Source organism: Geotrypetes seraphini, chromosome 1, assembly GCF_902459505.1.
Source record: "Geotrypetes seraphini chromosome 1, aGeoSer1.1, whole genome shotgun sequence".
Classification (NCBI taxonomy): domain Eukaryota; kingdom Metazoa; phylum Chordata; class Amphibia; order Gymnophiona; family Dermophiidae; genus Geotrypetes; species Geotrypetes seraphini.
Window position 1 is genome coordinate 339,765,686 of NC_047084.1, and position 23,760 is coordinate 339,789,445.

The following is a 23,760-nucleotide window of genomic DNA, read 5'->3' on the forward strand; positions in this document are numbered from 1 at the left end:
GACCACAAGATGCTAAAAGAAGTCTCCAAAAACCCTAAAATGTCATCATGAAGACCTACAGCAGGCTGTTGCTACTGTTGATGTGAAAGTGCATGCCTCTACAATCAGAAAGAGACTGCTCAAATTTAACTTGCATGGGAGGTGTGCAAGGAGGAAACCTTTGTTCTCTAAGAGAAAAATCAAGGCCAGACTGAAGTTTGCCAGAGAGAATGTAGACAAACACCAGGGCTTCTGGAATAGTGTTCTATTGACAGATTGAGTTTAAAATTGAATTACCGTATTTCCCCATATGTAGGCCATGGCGCGGCCTAGTTATATGGGGCGGCCTATATAAAACTTTCAAATAATCCCCCCCGGTACCTTTTTAGGAAGCCCCCTTGCTGGCGTGCGGTAAAGGGTCTCCAGCAGTGCAGGGCAGCCCCAGTCTTTTCAGCTTCCGGTCTGCCCCCGCACCGCTTGCTGAGTGGCTGAGGTTAGCTCTCGTGAGTCCCGCAAGAGCAGACGGCCATTCAGTGGGCAGTGCGGGGGCAGGTCAGATGCTGAAGAGATCACAGCTGCCCTGCACCACTGGAGACCCGAGCCACGTACCAGCGAGGGGGCTTCTTAAAAAGACAGGGAGGATGAATGTAAAAGACAGGGAGGTACCGGAAGATAAGCCGCTGCTAATACCATGGGGCGGCTTATCTTCTGTTTTTTAAACATAGGCCGCCCTTTTCTGCGGCCTATACATGGGTGCGGCCTATATGCGGGGAAATACGGTATTTGGACACCAGAAAAGAAGACATGTTTGGTGTACACCAAATACAGCATTCCAGGAAAAGAGTCTCATACCAACTGTGAAGCATGGAGGTAGAAGTGTCATAGTTTGGGGATGCTTTGCTGAAGCAGGACCTGGCCAGCTCACCATCATAGACTCCACCATGAGTTTTACCATGCATCAGAAGGTGCTTCAGGAACATGTGAGACCATCTGTAAGAAAATTAAAGCTGAAGCGGAACTGGATCCTGCAACACAACAGTGACCCAAAACATATCAATAAGTTCACCAAGGACTCACTGAAAACTAAGAAATGGAGAGTCCTGGAGTGGCTGTGGGGTGATTTGAAACAAGCTGTATATACAAGAAACCCCTCAAACATCTCGCAGCTGAAAGAATTTTACATTGAGGAGTGGGCCAAACTTTTCTCAGACAGATGTCGGAGACTGGTAGATGGCTACAAGAAGCATCGCACTGCAGTTATTTCAGCCAAAGGGAATAACATTAGTTATTAGAGTGAAGGGTGTCCTAATTTATTCCTCAGCTAGAATACACCTTTTTGTGGATATCTTTTGTTTCTTCCGTAAATGAAGGAAAATATTTGTTTTTTACCTGCAATTGCATCACTTTCTTTTCCAGAGATAGATAAAAAAAAAGATTTGTATGTTTGTATGTAAATGTTGTGATGCCTGATGCAGGTGATTTCTCACAGAAACATGACACTGTGAGTCTTTTATCCAAGCCTTCATTTATTCATAATAACTTTGTTCTAGTGTGACACTCTATTCCTGAACCTTCAGGCAATCAAACCCTTCTCACGAGCATTCCGCAATCAAACTCTTCTCACGAGCATTCTTTGTAGAGAGTCTCATTAGTATTGTTTTGCTCCAACTTCCATCTCTCTAGGCTGTCCTCCAATTCTTTAGTTATCTCTCTACAAGCAAGATGGTAGGAGCCTGTCTTTTCTGCTTGTGTTTATTTTTCAATTAAATTTGGCTCTTGCTTACCATTTGCAAGGCTTTTCAGTGCTGCAGAGAACCCCAACCTTAGAGCATATCTAGTTGCAGGAAAGCAACCAGGTTGAAGGTCTGCTTCAAGTGCATTCTGCTTTGCAGTGCACCCACTTGGACAGCCTGCACTAAAAGTTCAGGGGCTTAAGCACAGGCTGAGTAGTTTTGTGGTGTGTTTTCTAGAATCGGAGCTTACTGCTTTCCTTCTCCTGTCTGCATACATGAGGTCTGGTGGGATTGAGGTCTCTGGCCAGTTCATTTGGCCTAAGAGGCAGTCTGAAGAGGCAAGCAGTCTGGATTCCAGGCTTGTTGAGGCAGAAGTTCTCCCTGTAAGCTGTCTGCAGCTTCAGCACTTGCAGCTTTCAGCACACAAAATCGTGTGTGTATGGGGGGAACTGGTTTTTGGAGTTCTAGGGTTAATTGGGGTCCCTCACCTCTAACATCCCAAAATTGCTAGTTTGTGGACCCTAGTGTAGCTTCCCAAGGCCAATTTTGATGCTAAAATCGCTGCTGATTTGAACATAAAATCCTCTATTTGCTTCAAAACACCTTGTTTTTGCATAAAAACTGGTGGGATGGACTCCTCAGGTCAGGTACTGTGGATTTATGCAGATTTGCACTGGTTAGCCATCTGAGGATCGTCTGTCCCATGTTCCACATGGCTCATAAGAAGAGAGCAGGAGCCACTGGCTTAGGCTCCCCTAGTCCCTCAGGGGTTGCTAATGTCCAAATGGTGCAAGGGCCAGGGAAAAAGTCCAGGTTCAAGCTGGGAAGCAGTGCAAGTGCGTCCCCAGCGAAGCGCAGCCATAGCACTTTTGCCAAACCCCAGAAAGAAGTTTGTGAGCTTCTGCAGGGGCTATCTTGACATCCTGGGCTGGGTTTTTTCCTTGAATTCATTAATATATTTGAAATCATACTTGATGGCCGCATGGATCTCTCAGGGATTATTGCCATTCTGATACTGGGGTTCTCTCCCGCCTGCCCCCCCCCACCCCGCCCCAAAGAGTGCAATTCCTCAGCAACAGTGCCATTCGCAAGACAGGGAAGTCCAGTCTGAGGAAGACTGGTGGGATGAAGAGGGCTCTTTTAATGCCTTTACTCTCCCGTCAGGGTCTTCTGTAGCAAGAGATGCTGCTTTATCTCTAGGGGGGGGGGATCAGGATCTGGTGGAGGCCCTTTATCTCAGAGAGGATCCAACTGTGCACAGGCTGTTAAGAACATAATAACATAAGAATTGCTGCCATCGTACCCAGCAGTCCGCTCACATGGTGGCCCTCTGGTCAAAAACTAGTGCTCTAACTGAGACTAGCCCCACCTGCCTATGTTCTTGTTCAGCAGGAACTTGTCCAACTTTGTCTTGAATCCCTGGAGGGTGTTTTCCCTTATGACAGACTCTGGAAGAGCGTTCCAGTTTTCCACCACTCTCTGGGTGAAGAAGAATTTCCTTATGTTCGTACAGAATCTATCCCCTTTCAATTTTAGAGAGTGCCCTCTTGTTCTCCCTATCTTGGAGAGGGTGAGCAACTTGTCCTTATCTACTGTCTATTCCCTTCAGTACCCTCTCAACCATGTACCCTCTCAATCTCCTCAGTTCGAGGGAGAAAAGGCCCAGTTTCCCTAATCTTTCACTGTACGGCAACTCCTCCAGCCCCTTAACCATTTTAGTCGCTCTTCTCTGGACCCTTTCGAGTAGTACTGTGTGCTTCTTCATGTACGGCGACCAGTGCTGGACGCAGTACTCCAGGTGAGGGTGCACCATTGTCCGGTACAGCGGCATGATAACCTTCTCCAATCTGTTCGTGATCCCCTTCTTTATCATTCCTAGCATTCTGTTTGCCCTTTTTGCCGCCGCCATGCATTATGCGGACGGCTTCATCGACTTGCTTTTAGAGGTGATCACAGAATCCCTCCAAGAATTAAAGATAGAGATTCTGCTACACAGTGCTTGCTAATGAGCAGCACAAAAGTACAGACCAATTGTTTTCCCTCCTATCAAGAGATTACAAAAATGCTCACGGTCCAGTGAAATGTTCCGAGGAGCCCTTCGGGTGAGCAAAGCCATGACAAAGCTCTAACTGGTAGATGCTGAATTTAACCAGTTCTTTGTTCCACTGAAAGTGGATTCCCTCGTGGCACAAGTTACCAAGTGTACCTCATTTCCCTGTGAACGTGTTGAAGTATTAAAGGATGCCCAGGACCACTGGCTAGATTTTGTTTATAAGAAGCTCTTTGAGGCCATGGCCTCAAGTTTAAAAGCAGCTGCTTTTGTGTCTTGTCGTCTGGCTTTCTACTCCAAGTTGTGCCATAATCCGGAGGCAACAGCTAGTAGGGATCAGCAGTTTCTAATGTCTGGAGTAACTAATGCTCTGTATGATCTTTTCAGAGTTGTGAGAAGAATGTCTGCTTATTCCATTTCTGCTCTCAGGATGCTATGGATCAGCCAGTGGGCAGGGATTCCTCATCAGCGACCTTTGAGTAAATTACCTGTTTAAATTATATTTACTCTTTGGGAAAGGTCTAGATGGTCTTATGGCCAGTATAAGGATTGTAAGCGGAATTCTTTACCGGATAGCAGACCTCGATCCCCGTAGGGGGGTCAGGTCACAGTAATTTTTGGTTCCTCAGATGATATTGCCAGTTCTCAGAAGGATTTTTTCAAGCCAGAATTCTTATCAAAGCTCCAGACAAAGATTTGGAAGGGCCAGGCACCCCAAATCTTCAGTATCCCGCTCTACCATAACTCCCAAGAAACCGTCAGTCAAGCCTCTGAGCATCGGAGGGAGGCTGTTGGCTTATTGGGGAGTGTGGATGCTGGATATTATACAGGAGGGGGTACAAGCTCGAATTCTTTTGTCCTCTCCCAAACCTTTTTCTGGACTCTCCAACTGGGAAGCCAAGAAAAGCAATTGGATTCCGAGCAACAGTACAACAGCTGCTGGATCTGAAAGCCATAAAGTCTGTACCAGAGGAGAACTCAGGCACCGACAGATACTCGATATACTTCATAGTCCCCAAGAGAGGCTCAGAAGACTGGAGACTAATTCTAGACCTCAAAGTGGTAAATGTGGCCCTCAAGATACCCCATTTCCAGATGGAGGCGGAGGGGTCGGTAGTTGTTTTAGGGATGCCTGGGGAATATCTTGCCTCACTGGATTTGATGGAGGCCTATCTGCACATTCCCATTTATCCATGTGCTAGAGCAACACTTCAGTTCGCGGCCTTGCCCTTCAGGATGGCCACGGCACCATGGACCTTCACCAAAGTGATGGTTGTAGTTGTAGCACACCTGCACAGAGTGGGCATACAGATACATCAGTATTTGGATGATAGCTGATAAGAGCCCTTCATCTGCCTGGTGCATCAGACATTTAGTAGCATGCTGCAGAGCAAAGAGTACGCAATGGTAGTAGCCTATGCCAATCACCAGGGGGGCACTGAGAGTGCTACTCTACACATAGAAGCCCAGATGTTGTTTCGATGGGTGTTGTAGTTCTTCGTATTTCTCCTACTGTAAACCGCGTAGAGCTCTACGAACGTGGAGATGATGCGGTATACAAACCTAAGGATTAGATTAGATTAGAGGCCCATTTCTTTGCACACTCTGCAGCTCATGTTGCAGGAATGGATGATGAGCAAAAGGATGTCCTCAGCTGGAAGACCTCAGATTCTGGGGTGTGGTCACTGTCTCAGGAAACCTTCACCTGTAGTGAGGTGGTGGAAGCACCTGACATTTGATCTGATGGTAGGCAGAAAAGGTCTGGATGCCCTGGTGCAGCCTTGGCCAAAGACAGGACTTCTTTACTACTTCCTTCCATGGGCCATGAAAGGCAGACTACTGCGCAGGATCAGGATGCATCCAAGGCTGGTGATTCTGGTAGTACCAGATTGGCCGAGATGACCATGGTATGCAGACCTAGTCTATCTGCAAAGGAACTAATGTCTCAGACTTCCATGTCATCCGTGACTGCTCACATGGGGCCTAATTGTCCCGCAGGATCCGGAACGCTTTGTTATTGCAGCATGGCTCTTGAGCGCTTAGCGTTAGCGTGCAAAGGCTACTTGGACGCAGTGGTGGCTACCCTCTAAGATGTAGAAAGAAAACGACTCTAGCCATGTATGTGAAAACCTGGAAGTGTTTCCAAGCTTTGTGCGCTCGGAAGAGTGAGGACCCAAGCTTGGCACCAAATTCTTTGGTGCTCGCCTTACATAGAAACATAGAAAATGACAGCAGAAAAGGGCCACGGCCCATCTAGTCTGCCCACACTTGTGACCTACCCCCTAACTTCCTCCATGAAGAGATCCCACATGCCAGTCCCATCTTTTCTTAAAATCTGGCATGCTGCTGGCCTCGATTACCTGTAGTGGAAGATTATTCCAGCGGTCAACCACCCTTTCTGAGTTTGAGCGGGTGACCCTCGGTCACAAGGGGGCACCCGCTCAAACTCAGAGGAGGGAAATTTAGTGGTGACACCAGGAAGTATTTCTTCACAGAAAGGGTGGTAGATCACTGGAACAGACTTCCGGTGCAGGTGATCAAGGCCACCAGCGTGCTCGACTTTAAGAATAAATGGGACATCCACGTGGGATCCCTACGAGGGTCGAGTTAAGGAACTAGGTCATTAGCATTCAGACTTAATGGGGTGGGTCAATAGAGTGGGCAGACTTGATGGGCCGTGGCCCTTTTCTGCCGTCATCTTTCTATGTTTCTATGTTCTATGTTTCGGTGAAGAAATATTTTCTGGTGTCGCCATGAAATTTCCCACCCCTGATTTTCAGTGGATGCCTTCTTGTTGCCGTGGGTCCTATAAGAAAGAAGATATCTTCTTCCACCTCGATACTGCCCGTGATATATTTGAACGTCTCGATCGTCTCCTCTTTCTCTGCATTCCTCTAGTGAGCAAAGCTGTAACTTACCCAGTCGTTCCTCATATGGGAGATCCTTGAGTCCTGAGATCATCCTGGTGGCCATTCGCTGAACCGACTCAATTCTCTGCACATCCTTTTGGTAATGTGGTCTCCAGAATTGTACACAGTATTCCAGATGGGGACTCACCATGGATCTGTACAACGGCATTATGACCTCGGGCTTACGGCTGACGAAACTTCTATGGATACAGCCCATGATTTGTCTAGCCTTGGATGAAGCTTTCTCCACTTGATTGGCAGTCTTCATGTCTTCGCTAATGATCACTCCCAAGTCTCATTCTGCTACAGTCCTTGCTAGGATCTCACCATTTAGGGTTTAAGTCCTGCATGGATTTTTGCTGCCTAGGTGCATGACCTTGCATTTTTTGGCATTGAAACTTAGTTGCCAAGTCTTTGACCAATGCTCCAGTAGGAGTAGATCTTGCGTCATACTGTCTGACATTGAGCTTTTGTCGGGTGCTGTGCTTTTGCCTACTATGTTGCATACTATGTTGCATACTATGTTTGCCTACTATGTTGCGTCATTGGCGAATAATGTAATTTTACCTTGAAGCCCCTTAGCCAAGTCTCTTACAAAGATGTTAAATAGGATCGGGCCCAAGACCGAGCCCTGCGGCACTCCGCTGATCACCTCCATCGTATCAGAGAGGGTACCGTTTACCACCACCTTCTAAGCCAGTCCTGCAGGAAGGACTGGCAACGAACCACCCACCCCCACCCCGGAAACCCCCCTTAGTCTTACTTTCAAGTTAGACCAGATGGCTCCTCGCACGTCCGGCCAGCAGGCCCTCATCCGTCCAAATGAGGCGGGCCTGCCCCTCCCCTGCTCAACCCATAGGATCCTAGGGCCTGATTGGTCCAGGCGCCTAAGGCCCCTCCCGGCAATCTTTGGGGAGCCGGCAGGAGGGGTTGGGCACTCTCCTGCCGGTGATCTTAGGGGGGGTCGGCAGGAGGGGTTGGGTATGCTCCTGCCGCGATTGTCGGAAGGGCCGTTGGGGGGATCGGCAGGAGGGGTTGGGTACCCTCCTGCCGTGATAGTCGTGAGGGCAGGTTCTGTCGGCAGGAAGGGCTGAACACCTTCCTGCCGGTGATCGTCGGGGGCGGGCGGGTTCTGTCAGCAGGAGGCCAGCAGCGTGCCTGATTTTAAAGCCAAATGGGATAGACACGTGGGATCTATTCACAGAGAAAGGTAGGGGAGAATTGGGGTGGGCAGAATAGATGGGCCAAGGCCCTTATCTGCCGTCTATTTCTATGTTTCTATGAAGGGTTGAGCACCTTCCTGCTGGCAATCGTTGAGGGGGGTCCGGCAGGAGGAGTTGAACACCCTCCTGCTGGCGATCTTCATGGGGGCCGTTGTGGGGGTCTGGGGAGGGAGTGTTGGGCATGTTAAACCCGATTCTGTAACCGGCGTCTGCAACATGGACGCCAGTTACAGAATAGGGTTAACTTTAGGCGGGTGTAAGCCCGATTCTGTATAGGATGCCCAGACAGGCATCCTATACAGAATCCAGACCTTAGTGCAGGTTGTGCTCAGGTTGGTGACTTATTTGCTTTCACCTTGTTATGTATTGCAAATAGATAAGTTTTTGATTCATATGTTGTATGTTCATGATTTGAGCAGAACAGACATGTTTCTCAGGGAGCTTCTCCGTACCCCTGCCTGTCTAGGGCTGACCATTGTTTTGGTACAGACTGAGGAATTGGAGGACAGCTAACGAGACTCTCTACAAGAATTCTCATGAGAAAGAGTTGTCTACCTGAAGGTTCAGGAATAGAGTTTCTGCTAGAAAGAAGATTACCAAGGTAATCTTTCCATTGGTACTGCACTCTGGACTGCTGGACATTTCATTTTTATAAAAAGCAATTGTCACACCCCCACTTTTAGGTTTTTGTGATTGCACTCTAATTTACAGTGGGGCCTGTTTACTAATAATTTGAATTAAATGCAAATTATCATACATTAATGTATCTGGGAATCTAGCACTTAGGCCATAAGCCATTGAGGAAAGGTAAGTGTATTCTGTTCTTAAAATGTACTGTAACTCATCTTGAGTTTGAAAAGCTGAGCAATCCAATCCAAATCCAGGTCACGATTTAGTTAACAAGACTTTGGTTTTTTGTACACATGGATGATGACTTTCCAAGATTGTAGGCTGTCGTCTTATATACAGTACATTTTGTTCACTTGTTTTAGCATAATATTTTAGTACTCAAATGTCTTGCTGATGTAACATGCACCCATAGAGTTGAGTCTTATGTAAATATGGTTTTGCAGTTTGGTTTCTTTTTGACCATTTACAGCTGTACTCACTACATCAGAGCAAAGTGTTTCTTAATTGTTGACTAATACTTTCCATAAACAATGTTGTTTTGCTTATAGGCTGTTGGCTTCAGTTGTATTCCCAACAACAAAGATGAAGATGGACTTGTGGCTTTAGTCTTCAATAAAAAAGAAACTGATATTCGAAACCAGCAACAGCAGTTAGTAGAGTCACTGCACAAGATTCTGGGAAGCGTACAAACACTTTCTGTTAATGTGGAAGGCGTTAAAGCGATGCCAGATGACCAGTAAGTTAGTTGTATGTTTGGTCCCTTTTTTTTGTAAACAGTTTTTTTAGACAACAGAGAAAGTTTCATCTACAGCTGTGCTACCGTGGCTTTGTAAAAAGAATCCGAAGTTTGAGTTAATTTTTAAATTTCTATAACTTGCTGTAGTTTTTTCTTACAAAATTACACTGATTTTTACATTAGTATCCTGCCTCCTCTTTTGTTTAGACCAATTGACCTATTAGACATTGTGTATTTTAGACTAATTGTAATATGTTTTTATTCAGAATGATTTTCAGTATCATCATTGGATTTTTAATGTATCTGATTATTTTTAATGTTTTGTGATTTTGGATATTTTTATTGTAAGCTGTCTAGGTTTTAAGCGGATAATAAATATTATAAATAAATAATTTTACTTAATACCCTTTTGTACATGAAAAATTTGTATACATCCTTCACAGAATTTTGCTCTATTATATGAAACTTTGGTAAGAATGATATTTTGTCAATTGTACTTAGTATCCTTGCAAAAATCAATTGAAGAGGGAGAGGTAAATTTTCCAAATTTTTATAGGTACCATCAAGCCTATATTTTACGTCAGGGTGTGTATTGGATCCTCCCAGAACTCATAGATAATGCACCAGATTGGTTATATTTGGAATGGCGCCTTTTGTTTCCCTTGAACTTAGTTCATGTTCCAAGCATTAACATGCCTAGGAGATATAGAGAAAATAAAATGTTAATGGATACTTGGAAAACCTTGAGATATATCAGCAAATTAACACCTATCCCAATTAATAAGTCAACTAATCAATCTTTATGGATAAACTCCAAGATTAAAATAGGCGGAGCTCAAGTCCTTTGGAAGAACTGGATTATTGCAGGTATTAGAACTCTAAATGATGTTATTTCAGATGGTAGACTGCTTGAATTTTCACAACTGCAACATAGATTTGGTCTTAGTAAAACACAAAGTTTTAAATGGTTGTAGTTGAAGCAGGCCATTCAGGTAGGGTTCCCTGAATGGAAGACTTTGAATAGTCAGTATAGTATGGAGTTCTTATGCTTTCAAGTAGACTTCCTAGGACATCAAGCCGCACTGTGGTATAAATTAATATCTGGATACTTGAATAAAAAATCAAAGAATGGTCTGAGAGACATTTGGAGCATTGAGATCAAGCACCAAATTTCTGCATCTCAATGGCCACGAATTTGGTCTTGGAGAATGAGATGTACAGTGTTAGCATCTATGAGACAAACTTGGTTATTTTTACTACATAGAGTGTTTTGGACCCCTGTTCGTTTACAAAAATTAAACAGTTCTAAGTCCAATAGATGCTGGCACTGTAATCTGGAACCTGGGACACTTGATCATCTACTTTATTATTGTCCCTATATTAAGAAATTTTGGAATTCAATTTAGTCTCAAGTAAATGCATTAATGGAAAATCATTTGGCACTCTCTTACGATACAGTGTTATTTGGCATGATGATGAGGAAAAAAAGTCAAATATCATCAGAAAACAACAAGCTTTGATTAGTTATGACAGGGGTTGCCATCCAACACATAATCAATAATTGGAAGAATCACAGTAACCTTAGTTATACATTTTGGTGGAATACATTATGTCATATATTTAAAATGGAACGAGCAATAGCAATACAAAGAGGGACATATACTAAATTTATAAAAATATGGGGGCCATTGACAAAATATTGTAGTGAATAGTCATCACTTCTCTTCTTCTTTTCTTTTTCTTCTTTTGGCACACCAAAGGGGGGAGGGTGTTGGGTACAATTTTACATAATATGTTATAATATATTCTATAATATGTGTATATTCTGATTGAAAATATGATGAAGGTTGGGAGATAGGGGGGGTAAACGTATCACTAGATTTTTATGTAGTAGATATCAAAGTGCTATTGTGTAATAACTTGTTGAAATATATTATTTTGTGCACTTATTGTCAAATTTGAAAATGAATAAAGAAGGAAAAAAAAAAGAATTATATTTTGTGAACCTTCTCAAACTTTAATTATAAATTGAGCCTTTAATCCTGGTGATAGTAGTTAGTGGATCTCCCCCTTTATTGCTACGCTGAAGACCTCTGGAGATTGAGATGCTTTTACTTTAAAATCAATGGTCTTTATTGGGTTACTTGAATGTGCTGTTCACTACTTATGCCTGGACTTCCTCTCATCCCATGCTATTCTGGATTCGCTTCAGTCAGGCTTTCGCCCGCTGCATTTCAATGACGTGTTCTTGGCCAGATCCAAAGGCCCTCTACTCTGTCCTCATCCTTCTCGATCTGTCTGCCGCCTTTGATACTGTTGATCACCGCCTACTCCTTGATACACTGTCCTTGCTGGGATTCCAGGGTTCTGCTCTCTCCTGGTTTTCTTCTTATCTCTCCCATCACACCTTCCTGCTGTCAATTGGTGTACCTCAAAGCTCTGTCCTGGGAACACTCCGTTTCTCAATCTACACTTGCTCACTTGGAGCGCTGATCTTCTCCCATGGCTTTCAGTATCACCTCTATGCTGATGACTCCCAAATCTACCTCTCTGTGCCAAATATCTCTACTGAAACTCAGACCAGAGTCTCAGCCTGCCTGTCTCACATTGCCACCTGGATGCCTCACTGCCATCTAAAACTGAATATGGCTAAAACAGAGTTGCTCATCTTCCCACCTAAACCCACCTCTCCGATTCCCTCGTTTTTTGTGTCTGTGGACAACACACTCATCCTTCCTGTTTTGTCTGCACGTAATCTCAGGGGGGGGGGGTCATTTTTGACTCCTCTCTCTCCTTCACTGCCCAGATACAATATGTCGCTAAAACCTGCCGCTTCTTCCTCTATAATATTACCAAAATTCAATGCTTCCTCTCTGAACACACTACCAAAACACTTATTCATGCCCTCATCACCTCTCGCTTAGATTACTGCAGCTCGTTACTCTCAGGCCTTCTGCTTAGCCATTTCTCTTCCCTTCACTGTCCAGTATTCGGCTGCATGACTTATATTCTGGGAGAGCCACTTTACTTGCATTACCCCTTTCCTAAAGTCACTTCATTGGCTTCCCATCCATTCTGAATATAATTCAGACTCCTCTTACTGACCTACAAATGCACTCACTCAGCTATACCCCCTCACTATCTCTTCACTATCTCCCCTTATGATCCACCCCTCCCCCCCACCCCCATGATCTCTGCTCAACTAGTAAGTCCATCCTTTCTATGCCCTTCTCTTCAACTGCCAACTCCAAATTCCGTCCCTTCTGCCTTGCTGCGCTGAATGTTTGGAACAAGCTGCCCGAATTCCTAAGGCAGGCTCCGTCTCTGGCAGTGTTCAAGACCCAGTTAAAAGCTCACCTCTTTGAGAGTGCATTCAACTCCTCTTGCCTTGGGTTTTTCATCCTCTACCTATATGCCATGTCTGTCTGTCTAAATTAGATTGTAAGCTCTTCTGAGCAAGAACCATCTATAAATGTCAAAATGTACAGCGCTGCATATGCCTTTCAGTGCTATATAAGGGATAAGTAGTATTAGGGTGTAGCCCACACTAAATCTCTATGCTTAATGCATGGTATCAATAGTTGCTATTTAGTCATAGTTTGGAATTTTATGTTATAAGCTTCTGCAGACTAACTTTGTTACATTTTGCTTGTATTTCAGGACAGAAGTTGTCATATATGTAGTTGAACGCTCTCCAAATGGCACATCAAGAAGAGTTTCATCTACCAACCTGTACAATTTTTTTGAGCAAGCTAACATAAAAGCTTCACTGCAACAGCTGGGTGTTGCCCTTTCCATGGTTAGGACTGAACTCTCCTTGACTCAGATCAAACAGCTTCTACAGAACCCACCTGCTGGTATGTTCTCAGAATTTTCCTTTTAGATGAATAACAGCTAAGCAGGATTCCAAGTATTAAATTAAGCATTGCGCAATTACTTATTATGCAATACAGTATAAAAACTAATTTTCTGCTACATTGCCAAAAAGGCTTAGTACGGATTTCAATGGTAAGAGAAGGAACATAACATCCTGAATTTACATAGAAAAGATAATTATAATAAAGATTACTAAAGGATAAACTAAAACAAAATTCATAGTCACCTAAAAAAAGCAAATACTACATTACTTTACATTTCTAGACTGCAAAACCTCACGGATTGATGCAGTTCACAAAAATAGAAAAACTGGACATTCCCAGTGAACTACAAAGTAGACATCAATCAATTCAATTCTCATTCTGTATTTTTAAGATGGGACCTGAAAAGATATGTTTTTAGAAATTTTCCAAATTATAAATAAGTGGACTCCATTCTTAAGGTTGATGGAAGAGAGTTCCAAAGTTTCTAGAGCGATAGACACTCTATTTCTGAACTTGTAAATAGTCAACCTTATCTTGTGAGAACTCTTGCAGTGAGCTTCATTTACATTCTTTTGCTCCTCCTCCCAATCTCTCTGGGCTGTCCTTCAATTCCCCTGTTTTCATACAAGTGAGACTAGTGGGAGCTTGTCTTTGCTGTCGTATTTCTTTTCATTCAATTTGGGTGGCCCAAGATAGCCCAACTTCTGCTCAGGATCATGGTACACCTGGGGATGGTGATTCTAGTGGCACCAGACTGGACAAGATGACTGTGGTTTGCAGACCTGGCCAGTCTGCAAAGGGGTTAAAGTCTCAAGCTTCCCTGTCATCCCTGGTTACTCACGCAGGGACCAATTACCCTGTAGGATCCAGAACGCTTTTTGTCTTACGGCATGACTCTTGAGCTCATAGCACTAGCACATAAAGGCCAGTTGGAAGGAGTGGTTTCCATCATCCTGAGATACAGGAAAAGTCGACTGTAGCAGTGTACATGAAGGCCTGGAAGTGTTTCCAAACTTTGTGCGCTCGGCTCTGATCTTGGTGATATTCACCTTCCTCCAGGAAGATCTAGAAAAAGACCTAGTGGTTGGTTCCTTGAGAGTTCAGATTACAGGGCTCTCCTGTTATGGGCCCACGATTAATAAGAGCACCATTGCTATACATCTGGATATAGCCAGGTTTTTGAAGGGCACATTATGACTCTGCCCTCTAGTGCGACAGCCTTTTCCAGTGTGGAATCATAATCTGGTTCTCCAGGTGCTAGCAAGTCTGCCTTATGAGCCTTTGGACCAAGCTTCCTTGATGGACTTTACCATCAAGATGGTGTGTTTGGTGGCAATCACCTCCGCCTGGAGAATGTTAAAACTTTAGGCAAAGGGAAAATATAATGAGTTATCTTCAAAACTAATTGGAAAGATTTGTTTTCCAAACAAGCTATGTATTATGGAAATTCAAATAAGGTGGGAAGATTATTGGCAAATTACCTTAAAGAAAAGAAAGAATAATATTGTTGCAATTAAAGATGTTAAAGGAATTATGCATAATTAAATTGGAAATATTTTAAGTCAATTTTTAAAATATTATAAAGACTTATATTCTTCTGAGCCTTATGTTGATAGGGAAAAAGATGGATTGGAATTTTTAAATTTAATTATTGGACCGAAGGTTCCCGATCATATAAAACGGAGTTTAGATGAGCCCATATCTCCAAAAGAAGTAGAAACAGCATTGAAGTCTCTTAGAGTTGGATTCGCTCCAGGTGGGGATGGTTTTACAGTTGAATTTTATAAATCATTTCAAATTCTCCTTTTACCTCATTTGTTAAATTTATATAAGTCACAACGTAGCCCTTTCAGGACCAAGGGACATATTTGTCCCATAACTTTAAAATCCTATAAATTTTGATTGGGATAGTCTACAGTTCTAAATTTGATATGTACGGATTCCATATGATACTGCCTTTATGTAAACAAACTGGTTCCGACATTCATTCATTAGCGTCGTTGCCAGATTGACGAGAAGATTCACTTGCCACACTGTCCATAAGCCAGAAGTTTGATTTTTTAAATAAAAATAATGATATTTCACAAAAAAAAATCAATTTTTTGGCATCTGCAAGCCCTTTTTACCATAAAAATGTCGTCAAAACCACAAAAATTGGCCTACGATCCTTATGGTCCTGAAAGGGTTAATAAAGGTTGTATTAAAGGTACTATGGCTGAATCTATAACTATTGTGTTGCCAAAGCCAAATAGAGATTCTACTTTGGTTTCAAATTACAGGCCTATCTCATGAATAAATGTGGATGGGAAAATATTGGCTAAGATATTGGCTTTACGCTTGGCCAAGGCTCTCCCTCATATTATTGATATGCATCAAACAGGATTTGTTGTTAAAAGACATTCCTCTAATAATTCTAGATTAGCGTTACATATGTTAAATATAACCAAAGATATGAAAGATCCGGCTTTTTCTGTTTCTTTGGATACAGAGAAAGCTTTTGATAGGGTTGAATGGAAATTTATGTATCAGGCTTTGGAATGGTTTGGTATAGGTTCTGGATTCATACAAATGATTAAAACATTGTATAGCTCTCCTTCTGCAAGATTAAATATTAATAATAATTTATCTGAACGGTTTGATTTGCAGAGGGGAGTTAGACAAGGCTGTCCTTTATCTCCTTTGTTGTTTGATGTTGTATTAGAACCCTTATTATTAGCTATTCATCAAGCAAAGGGGATAGTGGGTATTCCTTTTTCAGATTGGGAATATAAAGTTTCAGCATATGCAGGTGATATTCTGCTTTATTTGAGGAATCCAGAGACTACCATTCCATGTTTATTGGAACTGATTGATACTTTTGGAAAATTTTCAGAATATAAAATCAATTGGAGTAAGTCAGAAATTCTTCCTCTAAATGTGCATTGTTCTAAAGGATTATTTGAGGAGAGACTGGCGGGGGAAGCAACAAACTTCAAATCGTTCTTCAGATATGTGAAGGGGAAGCAACCGGCAAGGGAAGAAGTGGGGCCACTGGATGATGGAGACAAAAAAGGAGTGGTAAAAGAGGACAAAGAGATAGCAGACAGGTTAAATAAGTTCTTCACGTCAGTCTTCACGAGGGAGGATACATCCAATATTCCGGAACCGGAGGACATCGTAAATGGGGATCGGGATGAAAAGCTGGTCCAACTAGAGGTAAGCCAAGAGGATGTCCTCAAGCAGATAGACAGACTAAAGAGCGACAAATCGCCAGGTCCGGACGGCATTCACCCAAGGGTACTCAAGGAACTAAGGAACGTAATAGCAGAGCCACTTCGCCAAATATGTAACCTATCCTTAAAAACCGGAGAGATCCCGGAGGATTGGAAAATTGCAAATGTCACACCCATCTTCAAGAAGGGTTCAAGGGGGGGACCCGGGGAACTACAGACCGGTGAGCTTGACCTCGGTCCCGGGAAAAATGATGGAAGCGCTGATTAAGGACAGTGTCTGTGAACACATAGAAAACAATGGACAGCTAAAGTCGAGCCAGCACGGCTTCTGCAAGGGTAGGTCATGCCTCACAAACTTATTGTACTTCTTTGAGGGGGTAAACAGACAGGTGGATAAAGGGGAATCCATTGACATCATTTACCTTGACTTTCAAAAAGCCTTTGACAAGGTACCGCACGAAAGACTGCTTAAAAAGCTGTGGAGACACAGGGTGCAAGGGGAGGTTCATCGATGGATCAAAAACTGGCTGGCAGACAGGAAACAGAGGGTTGGAGTGAAGGGCCATTACTCAGACTGGCATGGGGTCACGAGCGGAGTTCCGCAGGGGTCGGTGCTGGGACCGCTCCTGTTCAATATATTTATTAATGACCTGGAGGCGGGAACAAATTGCGAAGTTATTAAATTTGCGGATGACACCAAACTCTACCGCAGGGTTGAAACCATGGAAGACTGCGAAGATCTGCAAAGGGACCTAACGATGCTAGAAGAATGGGCCAAAAAATGGCAAATGAACTTTAATGTAGGGAAATGCAAGGTCATGCATGTAGGGAAAAAGAACCCGATGTTCAGCTACAAAATGGGAGGATCACTGCTAGGGGTAAGTAACCTTGAAAGAGACCTGGGAGTGATGGTGGACACGTCTTTAAAGGCGTCGGCACAGTGCGCCACAGCCTCAAGAAAAGCAAACAAAATGTTGGGTATCATTAAGAAGGGTATCACGACCAGGACAAAGGAGGTCATCCTGCCGCTGTATCGTGCAATGGTGCGACCGCATCTGGAGTACTGTGTCCAATATTGGTCGCCGTACCTCAAAAAGGACATGGCGGTACTTGAGGGAGTCCAGAGAAGAGCAACTAAACTGATAAGAGGTATGGAAAACCTCTCATATACTGACAGACTGAAAAAGCTGGGGCTGTTCTCCCTGGAAAAGCGGAGACTTAGAGGAGACATGATAGAAACCTTCAAGATCCTGAAGGGTATAGAAAAAGTAGACAGGGACAGATTTTTCAGATTACGGGGAACCACAAGTACAAGGGGGCACTCGGAAAAATTAAAAGGAGACAGGTTTAAAACAAATGCCAGAAAGTTCTTTTTCACCCAGAGGGTGGTGGACACATGGAACGCACTTCCGGAGGCTGTGATAGGCCGGAGCACGTTACAAGGCTTCAAAGAAGGTTTGGATAGGTTCCTAGAGGATAAAGGAATTGAAGGGTACAGATAAGAGTAGCGGTAGGTTATAGGGATAGTCTGGGATAGGGATAGGCAATGGGCCTGATGGGCCGCCGCGGGAGCGGACCGCTGGGCAAGATGGACCTCTGGTCTGCCTCAGCGGAGGCAACTTCTTATGTTCTTATGTTCTTATGTTTTCCATTTATATGGAAAGATGAAGGCTTAAAATATTTAGGTATAATGATAAAAAAATACTCTTGATGACACAGTAAAAGAGAATGAAACTCTTATTAAAAAGAGTTACAGTTATGTGAACAATGGAATCCTTTACATCTTTCTTGGTGGGGGAGAGTTCAAACTATTAAAATGATGATATTGCCTGTAGTTTGTTATCAAATGAGTATGATACCAGTTTTTTTTCAGGGGTCCTTCTATAAAAAGCTTAATGGTATCCTTACAAAGTTTCTTTGGCTTGGTAAACATCCCAGAATTGCTTTAGTATCTCTTTAAAAGCCAATTGTGGAGGGGGGGTAAATTTTCCAAATTTTTATAGGTATCATCAGGCCTATATTATGTGTCAGGGTATGTATTGGATCCTCCCAGAACTTATTGATAATGCACCTGATTGGTTATATTTAGAATGGCATCTTTTGTTTCCTTTACATTTAGCTCATATTCCTAGTATTAACATACCTAGAAGATATCAAGATAACAGAATTTTAAATGATACATGGAAAACATTGAGATACATTAGTAATGTAACACCTATTCCAATTAATAAATCTACAAATCGGGGCGTGGCTTGAGAGTGCGCGAGAATGGACGGGTAAGGCAGAGGCTCTGTATTAACAGACATTATTGACATAAAATACGAAAATAAAAATTTCAATTAAAGTATAAAACGAAGAAATAAACAACGAGATGGCTTCAGGAAAACAGAGTAAATCCGATTTGGTGGCTTCAAATACCGGCAGTGTCAAGAGATCTAAGCCGGAACCGGCGACACCGTCGAAATGTCCGTTGTCAAGGGAAAAAAACAACATCGATTTATGGAAAGAACTACAAGAAATAAAAGATATTCTTTTGAAAAATGCTAAAAAACTGGATGGTATACAAGAGGAAGTAACAACTTTAAATAAAAGAACCGAAGTGCTGGAAATTAAAACAACAAAATTAGAAATGCGAATGGACAGTTTTGAAAATGAAAGAAGGCAATATAAACTGGACAGAAATAAAATCTTTACACTCACCAGGGAGGTGGAGGACTGCCAGAATCGCATGAGGTGGAGTAACCTGAGACTTTTCGGCGTACCGGAAGGGGTGGAGAAAAACAACCCTGTCTCATTCGTTGAAAACTTTTTGATGAAAGTCCTGCCTCTCAAATCTAAATACCCGATAGAAATTGAGCGTGCACATCGCATACCAATGAGAAGACCTGATACTTTAACAGGTCCTCGCCCCATAATATTCAAGTTGCTAAGGCACCAACAAGTTTTAGAGGTGTTACGAATGGCTAAAGAGCATGCAAATTTAAAATGTCAGGATGCCAAAGTACACATTGTTCCTGACTTTGCTAAAACAACGTCAGATAAAAGGAAAAAATTTTTGGACATGAGGCCGAAACTGAGAGACATCGGAGCTAGATTCGGGCTGATATACCCTGCGATTATGAAAATAACTATTGACAATAAAACTATGAGCTTTGATGAGCCTGTGAAGTTGGAAATGTATCTAAATCAAAGGGAACAGCCGATGTCAGTTTAATTGAACTTATTCCCTTCATGAAAATGATTCTCTTTCATTGTCTTTGATTTTATTTGATTATTCATCCTTGATTTAATTGAGAATCTTTATATTGACAGTTTGACTATGTTTTATTTGAATGGTAATGATAACGGTGCAATGGAACACTGAAGCAGCTGACAGTTTATTTCTCTGAGAACCTTTAATATCTTGTTCTTAAAAAAAAAAAATGGCTGTTAAGCGAAAATTATTTTCATATCCTTTATATATCTTATAAAGATATTATTAGAAAACTTTATTTATAAAGATAAGATACTAATGTGGAAAAAAAAATATATGAATGAAAATACATTAGTAATATTTAATTTATATTTAAGGGTTTATTATAAGTAATTCTTTAACAAATATATTTGAGATTGACATCATCTTTTATTATTATACTGAAAATGGAAGTCCTCTATTTTGGTTTTTATTTTGATTTCCATATTTTAAAAAATTCACATTTACTATATGAGAACGTATATATGATTATTACAGACATTAGTGTTTATAATTGAGGTCTGTATAGAGCTTTATTTGCTTTACTTAGTCTTGTATGTGCAGTTTCAGGTTGTATCAGTCTATATTAAGGGTGGGAGAGGGAGGGTTGGGATGGGGTATAAGGGAATATGAGAATTGGGATAGAGATGTTATGGAGTGGGTTACAGATGAAAATGGTGTTTTTTCATTTCAAGTGATTTCAGGCTTTGGTTTAGTTATAATAAATGGAAAAGATTTTGTAAAAATTATTTGGTTTGATGGAGATTAAAATCTTTTCACTCAATGTTAATGGCCTTAATCACCCAGTAAAGAGGATGTTAGCATTTTTAAAGAGGCAACAGGCTGATGTGTACTATATTCAAGAGACACATTTGTCAGTGGTTGAATCCAGAAAGCTAGAAGATAATTGGGTGAAATACTGTTTTTTCGCTCCTGCAGTAGGGAAAAAGGCTGGAGTGGTTATATTAGTGAGCAAAAAATGTTTAGCTTTATTTAAAATGATAGATTTTGATCCTTTAGGGAGATGGATACAAGTGGAAATGAGAATGGGAAATAATACTTTGACTTTACTAAATATATATGCCCCGAATTCGAATCAAAATGATTTTTTTACTAATATACAAAAATTAATACTCCCACTGGCTGCTTCTAATTTAATAGTAGCTGGAGATTTTAATGCTGTTATGGATTCTTTTTTGGATAAAAAACCAAGCAAAAATATAAAATCATTAGGGTTAGATAATTTGGTGAAAACTTGTAATTTGAAAGATATATGGCGTATTCTTCATTTTAATGATCAGGAATTCTCTTTTTGCTCACCAGTTCATAAATCTTTTTCAAGAATTGATTACATATTGGTATCAAATTCCATAGTGCAACAAGTGACACAAGCTTCCATTGATCCAATTATTTTGTCTGATCATGGAGGAGTGTGGATTACACTTACACTAGATAATAATGAATATAATAGAGCAGTGATTCCCAACCCTGTCCTGGAGGACCACCAGGCCAATCAGGTTTTCAGGCTAGCCCTAATGAATATGCATGAGAGATTTGCATATAATGGACGTGACAGGCATGCAAATCTGCTCCATGCATATTCATTAGGGCTAGCCTGAAAACCCGATTGGCCTGGTGGTCCTCCAGGACAGGGTTGGGAACCACTGTAATAGATCATTATGGAGGTTTGATAATGCATTGGTTTCGGATTCAATTTTTTTTGAAGAAATTAAGTTAAAAATTTTGGAATTTTTCCAAATAAATACTTCAGCAGATATTAATGCGGAAATTTTATGGGATGCATTTAAAGCTACTATAAGAGGTAATATTATTTCTTATTCTGCATATATTAAAAAACAACTTATTAAACAATTTTCAGATTTATAAAAAGAAATTAAATTACTGGAATCCAAACTAATAGATGAGTGGAATCATGAAAATTTGCAAAATTTATTAAAGGCTAAAGGTAAATATAACGAAATTTCTTCAAAAATGGCAAGGAAAGATTTGTTTTCTTTGCAAACCTTATATTATGGAAAATCTAATAAGGCAGGAAATTTACTTGCAAATTATCTTAAAGCAAAAAAGAGAAGAATAAAAATAATTGCAATAAAAGATGAGAAAGGAAATATGCATAATCAAACTAGTAGTATTTTAAATCAATTTTTGGCTTTTTACAAAGAGTTGTATTCTTCCGAGTCTTCTGATGATAAAGTTCCAAAAGGTATGGAATTTTTAAATCTTCTTGAGGGTCCAAAACTTCCTGATCATATAAAAAGAAGTTTAGAAGAACCTATATCATTAAAAGAATTAGAAACAGCATTGAAGTCTCTTAGAGTTGGATCCGCTCCAGGTGGGGATGGTTTTACTGTGGAATTCTATAAAACATTTCAAAATTCTTTATTACCCTATTTACTAAATTTATATCAGTTTCAACTTAATAAAGGTTGTATTAAAAGTACTATGGCAGAATCTGTGGTGATTGTTTTGCCAAAGCCAAATAAAGACCCCACTATGGTATCAAATTACAGACCAATATCATTAATTAATGTGGATGGAAAATTATTGGCTAAGGCTCTGGCATTAAGATTGGCAAAGGCTCTCCCTTACATAATTGATGTACATCAAACGGGTTTCGTTGCTAACAAACATTCTTCTAACAATACAAGACTGACGTTTCATACTTTAAATATAACTAAAATGATGAATGAACCAGCTTTTGCTCTTTCATTAGATGCAGAAAAAGCTTTTGATAGGGTAGAATGGTCATTCATGTTTCAGGCTTTGGATTGATTTGGTATAGGTCCTGGTTTTATTCAAATAATTAAAACTTTGTATAGCTCCCCTATGGCAAGACTATATATTAATAATAATTTATCTGAAAGTTTTAAATTACATAGAGGAGTTAGACAAGGATGTCCATTATCTCCTTTGCTGTTTGATATTGTTTTAGAACCCTTATTGATAGCTATTAATCAGACAAAGGGGATACAGGGTATTCCCCTGAAAGAATGGGAATACAAATTATCTGCTTATGCGGATGATACTTTATTATATTTGCGCAATCCAGGTTCAACTATACCGTGTTTGTTAGAATTGATTGAAAGGTTTGGAATGTTTTCAGGATATAAAATTAATTGGAATAAATCTGAACTCTTTCGCTTAATGTGCATTGCATAAAATCTATGTTTGATTCATTTCCTTTTGTTTGGAAAGAGGATGGATTAAAATATTTAGGAATTTGGATTAAAAATTCAATAGAGGATACAATAAAAGAAAATGAAAAATTTTTATTAAAAAAGGTTTCGGAATTATGTGAACAATGAAATCCGTTACATATATCTTGGTGGGGGAGAATTCAAACCATAAAAATGATGATATTGCCTGTGGTTTGCTATCAAATGTGTATGATTCCGGTATTTTTTCAGAACTCTTTTTATAAAAAATTGAATGCAATAATTATTAAGTTTGTTTGGCTTGGCAAAACACCTAGAATTGCTTTGGTATCTTTACAGAAATCAATTAAGGAGGGTGGGGTAAATTTCCCAAATTTCTATAGGTATCATCAGGCCTATATTTTACGTCAAGGTATGTATTGGGTCCTCCCAGATCTCATTGAATACACTCCAGATTGGTTATACTTGGAATGGCGACTCCTGTCTCCTTTACATCTTTGTCACATTCTCAGTATCAAGATGCCCAGATTGTATAAAGAAAATAAACTTTTATTAGATACATGGAAAACTCTGAGGTATGTAAGTAATTTAACTGAAATTCCTATTAGTAAATCGACAAATCAATCTATATGGCTAAACTCCAAGATTCAAATTGGCGGAACTAAGATTGTCTGGAGGCATTGGTTAAATGCAGGAATACGAACTTTAAATGATGTTATTTCAAATGGAAAAATGCTTGAGTTTACACAATTGCAAAATAAATTTGGACTGAATAAATCACAATTTTATAAATGGTTGCAATTGAAGCAGGCCATTCAGGCAGGGTTCCCTGAATGGAAAACTTTAAATTCTCAATACAGCATGGAATTTTTATGCTTCCAGGCAGATTTTCTGGGTCACCAGGCCGCACAGTGGTATAAAGTTATTAGTGAATTGGTTAATAAAAAACCTAAAAATGGTCTTAGGGATATTTGGAGCATTGAGATTAAGCATCAAATTTTGGCATCTCAATGGCCACAA

At 40.8% G+C, this 23,760-nt stretch overlaps 1 protein-coding gene across 2 annotated transcripts in view; it reads left to right on the forward strand.

Moving 5' to 3' along the window:
- The window catches only part of NUP54 (nucleoporin 54), a 210,675-nt gene that overhangs the window by 135,076 nt on the left and 51,839 nt on the right, over positions 1 to 23,760 (forward strand). For both annotated transcript variants that reach the window (XM_033960850.1, XM_033960842.1), the window contains 2 exons: positions 9,073 to 9,260; positions 12,921 to 13,117. In XM_033960850.1, the coding sequence (XP_033816741.1) occupies positions 9,073 to 9,260; positions 12,921 to 13,117 (385 nt within the window). The remainder of the gene's footprint in view (positions 1 to 9,072; positions 9,261 to 12,920; positions 13,118 to 23,760) is intronic.